General features: G+C 49.6%; 1 protein-coding gene across 4 annotated transcripts in view; it reads left to right on the top strand.

Annotated features, from left to right (window-relative positions):
- Positions 1-650: 650 nt before the first annotated feature.
- LOC118222812 (phosphofurin acidic cluster sorting protein 1-like) overlaps positions 651-8,993 on the top strand; it is a 29,507-nt gene continuing 21,164 nt past the window's right edge. For all 4 annotated transcript variants that reach the window (XM_035408680.1, XM_035408678.1, XM_035408679.1 and 1 more), the window contains exon 1: positions 651-1,226. In XM_035408680.1, coding sequence (XP_035264571.1) covers positions 1,072-1,226 — 155 coding nt within the window. In that variant the 5' untranslated portion in view covers positions 651-1,071. The remainder of the gene's footprint in view (positions 1,227-8,993) is intronic.

The raw sequence follows: 8,993 nt of genomic DNA, 5'->3' as shown, positions 1-8,993 counted from the left end.
AAGTATATAATGTAATGTAAATAACCTATACGTTTAATTAGCAGTGCTTTTATGCAACCTAGGAGTGCTTACAAAGACCAGGAATGGAATCACCCACTCAAAACTCCTTATTCACCACTCACCCTGGAATTCCCCATCGAACTGATTCTATGACTGCTAAGACATAAACGTAATAATAGCATCAGAGGAGTTTGTGAGGACTTAGCCTGGTTGGCACACTGACACACTGACTCACTGATACCATCCCGACGGGGTAAGATTTAAAGCCCTCTTATAACAGCGAGGCATATTGTCTACGGTGCAGGAGGGGCAAGGTCAATATCGACTAGGGTTTTTCCAGCATCAGTTAAGAGTAAGAGACTGTTTATTCAAAGCCTGTAAAAGCACATCTTAAACCATAGAGGACAAAAAAAAATGGCAAAGACTTTAATTGTTAGATTACCCATCTCTATCAACTACATTTGTATAATACTACTACTACTACTACTAATAATAATAATAATAATAATAACAATAATAATCATCATCATCATCCTCCTCCTCATCACCATAACCACACACCAACATCTGTTAATTAGGCTGTCCTCTCACTCCCTCCTCCTCCCCCCCCCCCCCCCGTCTCTCTCTCTCTCTCACTCACTCACTCTCAAGACGGAGGAGTATGCGAAGCATACGTCTTTAACAAGAGGCGTAGCTTTACGGCTCGGTCAGTGTGCTGTTGTCGGCGTAGAAATTTCCGCTTCCTGCTTCGATAAACATTTCAGATCTCAGACGAAGTTGAAAAACAGCTAGTTTTGGATTTTTTATAAGAGCGCGCGTTCACGGTACGGTGTCAGTAATTGCACGGTCCGTCTGGGTAGGAACAAAATTTGCCAGCCAGCTAGTTTGTCTCTGCAAGGGTTGGATTAACAAACACTTAGCTAGCTCTTCAGCTAGCAAGGGAGCTGCACAAAAGCTATTTTTCATGATAGCTGCCTATATCTGTAAGCAGCGCCACAAGCTATCCGATAAGTAAGGAGAGAAGTAACTAAATTATCGGCTACTGTTTTAAACCCGGTATCTACCTCCAGCATGTCGGAGCGAGGAGGGCTCCCGCGGACTGGAGGCGCTCCATCTCCGCACATGCAGCCCTCCAAACCGGTGGCGATCACGTCGAATCGCCCGGTACAGATGAACCTGTTTGCTACGTGGGAAGTAGACCGCTCCTCGCCAAGCTGTGTGCCCAGGTAGGAACAACCGAACAAAAGAACTCGCGCTATAAAGCGCTTCCAAATGTTCTACTGCAACTGCAGTATGTTGGTTCTAAAAGGTTCTGTTTGTCTGACGTTACCTGCATAGCTCCACAAATTGGCTAGGAGCTTAGCAGGCTAAGTAGTACTTGCGAGTCGTCTTAATTTCATGCTCTAGCCTGTCAAGCTAGTGTCTGGACACATATGCTACATTCTCCTAAGTGCAGTAACATGTTAGCATAAAATATGATTAAAGTTATGCGGAACAAACGTAGCCTATATGACTGGCCAGCCAACATGTTTCTACTGTGCAGTTTCAATTATGGTATGCCTTCTAGCTTTGTCAATTGTAGGCTACCCCATACTCTTGAGCTGTCCTCACTGGTCTATAACTGTCCTGCATGCAGTGTAGCACCTTGAACAAGGACGAGCGATAATATTGCAATGTTACCATGTGACCGATTGTCCAGCCTAGTTTCGTGATGTTACGCGCAATATAGGCTAACTTCACACTTGCACACACAGGACGAAAACTGCTAATAGCTAATTAGGTATTTGCAGTGTGAGGGCAATTGGTATTTACAAGTAGTTACGGATGAAAGTTAGTATGTGCATATCCTGCTTGATTAATGCGTGATATATTTAAATTGTTTTTGGTTACTAATGGAAACGCCGTGGTAGCCTACCACACGAATACAATACATTGCTTTTCATGCGTACAGCTATCTCTTTGCATATAAGCAGTAAAGACAACCACATCATCGGGCACGAGCATAGACCCTGCTGGTGACAATATGAGCCAAACCATTGAATGCCATTAAACTTGTTCTCGAATAGCACGTGGCAATTATGTCACTTCTCTCATTTGACGAGACTCCAAGAAAAGAAAAATCTGCTCTCGAATATTAATGTAATGAATTTCCTTGGCTGAAAGTCAGAGTTAAAGAATTGCTTCCTTATGGAGTCATCATGTATCTCGAATTAGGCTACGGAACGTTTAGCTAGCACTAAATCGAAAGTCGAAAGTTACGTTTAAAAGTAGGCTACTAAACCGTAATAAAAATACTGTTAATAATAATGCAGACAAAGCAATTATTGATAAAAGCTGGTTTTACCACCTAGCAGCTTAGTACTCGCTAACTCCCAGTCGTATAGGGGAGACGGGGCCCTAAATCATAAGCCATTAAATTCACTGCTAAAATATCTATCAGTGTACCCAAGTGCACTAGTTCAATGTGTGAGGGACACATTGAACTAGTGCACTTGGGTACACTGATAGATATTTGTTTGCTGCTTTTTTATGGGCGGCACGTAGATTTAGGATGGAAAGTTTTATCTTTGGCATAAATTAAACACGCTGAAAATATATGTTTAAGGGTAGCCTCGAGTGCGCACGGAATGGAAGGATGACAAGAAACAGGCCGCCGGGACAGAGTTTAGACTGGGGGGTGACTAATGAAACAAAAAAATCACCGCGATTTGTCGTTAAGGCTGCTTGATCTAATTCTGTCCCGTGCGTACACCAGAGCAATTACTCCTTGAAACCACAGTTCTGGGGTGCGGAACTCGTGATGGAGTACGGCAGAGAAAAGATTCTGTTAGGATAAAGAAGAGGTGTAAGGTGATGAGCAGCACCAGGCTTCCATAGAATAACTGGAAAAAATTGGAATGGCAGTTGCGGGGGTGGCGAGGGAGAACAGGGGGCACTGGGAATCTGGGTGTTCCTCACGCCTTCTCTTTAACGTTTGAAACCCCTGCTGCGGGAGGTCAGGGGCGAGGGCCAGGCTTTAAAATATTTAAATATTTAAAGGAGCCCAGGAGGAGGTGCCGGGGGCGCATTCAGTCTGAGCAGAAAGGCCTGTATGGAATGTTACAGAAACCGAAACGATGGATTTAACGGCCGGCCGGATGCCCCGAATTCGGACACGCTGTGAGAAAACCGACAAAAACGAAAGAACCTTCGCCAGTACAGTCCCCAGTCCGTACGCTTGAGTTCCACATGGCGTGGGAAGTGGGGAATATTAAAGACCAGCTGGAAAAGATCAGGGTGAGAACGAGCGGAAGGAAGCCATACTTCCGCCAAGAGACATTCTGAGAAACTGGCCTGAAACTGGCTTCACCGGAGGGGAGGCTGACCTGTGCTCCTTAAAGCAGAATCGCGTCTTGCGCCGACAAAAGTGCGAGCAAGCGAAGAGGCAGAATTGAAAGCGCTCCGTCAGTTGCGGTTGAGGAGGGCTGTCTCGCGTCGCTCTGTGGGGACCAAGTGTGGCGTCGACACTTAGCTGTTGACACCTACTGTACCCCACGCTTTTTTGTGTTGTGCCCGCGAACGCGACAGGTGCTAATGGGCCTGCTGCAAGTGCAGTGTGTCACGTGCACCTTTTTTTTTTTTATCGGCGATGGTGTCATGTGACACAGAGGTGTGTTGATTAGACGAAAGCTAAAACCCCCCCGGTGTGTAAGAAAAGACCCACGACTTTGAGAGGACAGTGCGTGCAGAACGGCAAGGCTGTCCTCCTTGCAACATTCTTTAGATTGCATTGAGGGAAGACAGAACTGGTTGTTTATAAGTGTGCCATTTCAGCAAACGCAAGAGCAGGCACTGGTGAAGCATGCTTCTAAACAATGAGCCCTATTTGGCCGTGGCTGGCGCTTTGGGAATTCAGCGCTGTGATTTTACTGAGATGCAGTCATCGTCGTCGGCTGGTGAACTTTTGTTTGAGACATCAGGACTTTCCATTGTCTGTCAAAGGTTTGCATGGCCCCTTGAAATTCCCCAGACAAATAGTTTCTTTTGTGGCTGCGGGGGGGATTCAGCTGAGGTGGTGTAGACTCCACTGTACCTGTTCTGATGGGAAGTGAGACTGGGGTGGGGGGTGTAGCGTGGGAGGGGGGGCAGCTGAGACTCGCTCTTCCCACCGTACGATTAAAACTGTAAAAAAAAGATCTTTCTTCTCTTTTGTGTTGTAATCAGTCTCTTCCCAGTCTGCTTGGCCCTGAAATCTGAGTCACAAGTTTAGACAGGTGTGATGTCATTTCTTTTCTTTATGCAGTTTGTGCTTGGCAGTCCCAGAATTCGCCAAAAAACTGCCAAAGACAAATAAAAAAAACTGTAAAAAAAAAAAAAATGATGTGAAAATAAAATACAAAAGCACTTTAAAATGTCACTCAAAGTAAAGATTTAGTGTAGTACACCTGGATAGAACAGAGACCTTTGCCATGCAGTGTTTGCTGTTCTATGCCTGTTCAGGGTGCGATTGATTGTGCCTGTTCGGTGTGCGATTGATTGTGCCTGTTCGGTGTGCGATTGATTGTGCCTGTTCGGTGTGCGATTCATTGTGTCTCTTCAGGGTTCGATTCATTGTGCCTGTACTGGTGCTGGATTTCGTTGTAACAGGACTGCTCTGATTGCTTTTTCCTTCTCTTCATTTGAGCAGCTTGTGTAGGGCTCTCCGCTTAATGTGTCCTGACATGGTGATTCTGCTCAGCCCCGCCCCCAGAGAGTCTGGTGGTGCATGGAACAGAGAGCACATCTGCACTGTATCACTGCACTGTCAAGCTGATGCTGTAACACTGACACACTGTAACACTGATACACTGTAACACTGATACAGTGGTGCTCTAATGCACTGTAACACTGATACACTTTAATGCTGATACACTGTAATGCTGATGCACTAACACTGATGCTGTAACACTGACACACTGTAACACTGATACAGTGGAGCTCTAATGCACTGTAACACTGATGCACTCATACAGTGTAACATTAATGCACTGTAACACTAATGCACTCATACAGTGTAACATTAATGCACTGTAACACTAATGCACTCATACAGTGTAACATTAATGCACTGTAACACTAATTTACTTAATACTTGATACGAAGCTGGGTATTTACTGCAGCAGTTCAGGTAATGTACCCGGGATTTGAACCTGCAACCTTTCTGATTCCCTGCCTCATTGCCCGATCCCTACATATAGTGCTGTGCATTCGCGCGGCGGAGCGCTGATTTGCTCTTGTGTTTGCTTTTGGCTTTGTCTGTGTTTGGTCACGGGCTGTCGGGCTGGCGGTGGCTCTGCAGCGTGACGGTAGCGGCAGCGGCGGTGGCGTGCGCGCTGGGCATTGGGCGCTGGCTCACCGCTGGCTGGTTTTAAGGACCGGCCGCTGAGCTTGGCTCTGAGGGCGGGGCCTCTGGCTTGGCTCCGAGGGCGGGGCCTCTGGCTTGGCTCCGAGGGCGGGGCCTCTGGCTTGGCTCCGAGGGCGGGGCCTCTGGCTTGGCTCCGAGGGCGGGGCCTCTGGCTCGGCTCCGAGGGCGGGGCCTCTGGCTTGGCTCCGAGGGCGGGGCCTCTGGCTTGGCTCCGAGGGCGGGGCCTCTGGCTTGGCTCCGAGGGCGGGGCCTCTGGCTTGGCTCCGAGGGCGGGGCCTCTGGCTCGGCTCCGAGGGCGGGGCCTCTGGCTCGGCTCACGCGAGCGGATTAGCGGGGCTGCTTCGCACGGCGAGCGAGGTGTGAGCGCCGGCAGACAAAGGGCCTGGTAAACCGCCATCGCTTTCACCGGCGGCCAGCGCGGCACTCTGGCTGTACCGCAGAGCCGGGATCGTCGCTCTGGCAAACCCTCGTCTTTCAGCCGCCTTTAAAAACCAGTTTGCACGTTCCTCCCACAGACCAAACACATGCAGGTGTGACTATGCGGGGGGGCGGCATTCACAGGGCATTGTGTAAAAGAGCGTGCGCGCTCAGTCAATATATACCCTGTGTGTTTTAGTCTGTTGTGATTGGTTGAGGGGGTGGGTGCGGTTCGGGAAGGAGCTTGTCCTTGCCCCGAGTGTTCTGAAGCAGGACGAAAGGGAAGGGGGGGGGGGGGGGGCTCTCCAATTAGTTTAATTACTTTGTTGATTTTAATGTTCTCTGAGGCGCACTGGATGATATGCAGGATGCAGAATATAAGCTGCAGTTTAACTGTTAGCTGATGTGTCTGCGATGTGCAGGTGTATATGACAGACCGTCTTTTTGTTCCCTGTGTGTTGCCGTGCCAGAACGCTGGAGAGGACCCATTTCCCGAGCTTTCAGCTCTGAGCATGTGCGTATGAAGCGCACGTGACTCGTTCTTCTCACAGGCGATTGGTTCCGTGTGGCTCTTCGTGTGCATGCTTGCATGCTTGTGAGAGCGCTCATTACTTCCTGTGCGTGTGCGTGCATGTTTGCGTGTGCGCGTGCATGCATGTGGCTCTGTTTGTGTGTGTGTGGCTGCAGGGTTGGCATCAGCACATGTCTTCAGAAAACCCTCTTGTCCCAACAGATTGAGAATCTGCGGGGCTTTTGGGGGGGGGGGGATCGGATGGGGACCGGGGGAGGGGCAGTGCAGAAGCTGAAAAGGCACATTATCATTATTATTATTATGAAATTGGAAGAGAAATGTGTGTCCACATCGTGGGGTTCTGTTCTGTGGATATCCTAGGTTCCTAAACTATTGTGTTGACCCCAGCTCCTGCTATTGATAGGCTGCCCAGTTACAGCTAGCCTCTCTGATAGGCTGAGGGATTAGTAATTCAGTGCTCGTTAGACCCTGCTCTGGAAATATCCAGAACGTGTCTGGCGTAGGCTACATTATATAGGTTCTCCACAGCAGGTATGATAGCCCGCATGGACCTATGCTGTCTGGCTGTAAGAATGCTGCCAGTCCGCTGATTTCATTTTAACAGGGGGAGTTTAAAAGAAAATGTTCAAAGGAACCATTTTAAATGGCAAAATCCCACAGCGGCACTTGAGTTAAAGCCTCGGGCTTAGAAGAGTGCATTTTCGGAATGAGGATGAGGGAGCCCCCGTGGGTGCAGTCTCTCCGCTGAGCAATATCAGGGTCGGACATTAGTTTCTGTCTGGATTCGATGAAACGTCGAGCTGCTAGGGAGGAGAGACACACAAAAAAAAACAAGGCACAAAAGGTCGGGGGGGGGCTGACATTGTTTTTGGGAAGATGAGGAGGCCGGCGGAATCTCTTCTCCGCGCGCTGTTGTGATTCAGCTCTGGGTCCGTAGCTGCCGCCGTCGTCATCGCGGTTACAAGAAAATGTTCTTGCGGCGGGCCGAGGTTGTTTTCTCGTTTTCAGGACCGTCCCCTTTGGGGAAAGCGATTGGTCACTTAGTAGGAAGTCATCAGTGCCCCGCCCACCCACTCTCCTGATTCAGTGGGCTATGAAGTAGAAGCATTTCAACCCACAAGGATAGTTCTGGTTTCTTCGTGTTGTCCTTTAAGTGGTTCGTTGGGGGGGGGGGGGGGGGGGGGGGGGGGGGGGGGGGTGTTGTTTAATGGGGGGGCTCCTTTTAGTCCAGGCCTCAGTAGACGGTGGTTAGGGTGCGGAGGACTCATTTCTTCACCTGGGGAGCGTGGAGGTGTTGGAGTCGTGTGTCTGGCCTGAGGACTCAGACTCTCACTGCTACTCCGCTCTTGGATGTGCCACCAGGTTTTTGGCGGAAGTCAGGCGCTGCGCGGTCGAGTTGAGCAACCGGTGAAAGCACAGACCCTCTGTGGTTCCTGTTTTGTGTGCGTGTGTGTGTGTGTGTGTTTGTGTGTGTGTGTGTGTGTGTTTGTGTGCGTGTGTGCGTGTGTGTTTGTGTGTGTGCGTGTGTGTCGCATGCATGTGTATGTGTGTGTGCATGTCTGTTTTGTGCCATTCTGTGCATGTATCACTATGTGTGTGTGTGTGTCTGTGTGTGTGTGTGCGCGTGTGTGTGTCGCATGCATGTGTATGTGTGTGTGCATGTCTGTTTTGTGCCATTCTGTGCATGTATCACTATGTGTGTGTGTGTCTGTGTCTGTGTGGCATGCATGTGTATGCATGTGCGAGTGACTGTGTTTGCATGTCTGTTTTGTGCCAATCTTTGCAGGTATCTGTGCGTGTGTGCGTGTGTGCGTGTGTGCGTGTGTGCGTGTGTGCGTGCGTGCGTGTGTGCGTGCGTGTGTGCGTGCGTGCGTGTGTCTGCGTGCGTGCGTGCGTGCGTGCGTGTGTGCGAGTGTTGCATTGACACTATTTGCTCTGTCATCTTGGGGAATGCTCTCTGATGTGCAGTGCTTAATGATGCGTATTGTGACTGGCTCGCACGGGCAGCCTGCTGCACAAACCCACAAATTGAGAAGCTCAATGGCCCTCGAACAGCCATGCCTCATCACACACGTGCACACACACACACACACACACACACACACACACACACACACACACACACACACACACACACACACACACACACACACACGCGCGCGCGTGCTCATCTCTCTGAGGCCGACATGCGCGGAATGTACCCGTGCGCGCAGATGACACGCGTGCAGCACACACACACACACACACACACACACACGTTCATCTTTCTGAGGCTGACGTGCACAGAATGTACCCGTGCGTGCAGATGACACGCGTGCAGCGCGTCGGGACTTCCTCAGTGCCCTGCACGCTCCGAGTCCTTCAGGAAGCGGCGTCTGACGAGAGGAAGTGCAGGCAGGCAGACGAAACGCAGAAACGTACCCACTCCTCAGCCGCACAGACAAAATGGCGGAGGCGTGAGACGTTTCGCAAAAAAAAGAAAAGGGGCACGAAGGTTTGAACCGTACAACAAGAGGCAAGCAGCCCGCGTTGTGTGAAACGAGCACACTGCCCATTTACTGAAAGTGTGGCAATAAATCAAGGCTGCCTCAAGGAAACAGTTTGAACCTCTTTGCTGTACGTAGTGCCAATACATTACATTACATTACATTACATTACATT

This window comes from Anguilla anguilla, chromosome 3 (assembly GCF_013347855.1).
Source record: "Anguilla anguilla isolate fAngAng1 chromosome 3, fAngAng1.pri, whole genome shotgun sequence".
In the NCBI taxonomy this organism is placed as follows: Eukaryota; Metazoa; Chordata; class Actinopteri; order Anguilliformes; family Anguillidae; genus Anguilla; species Anguilla anguilla.
Note: the sequence above shows the minus strand (reverse complement) of the source record. Positions and strands in the feature narration are given on the sequence as shown.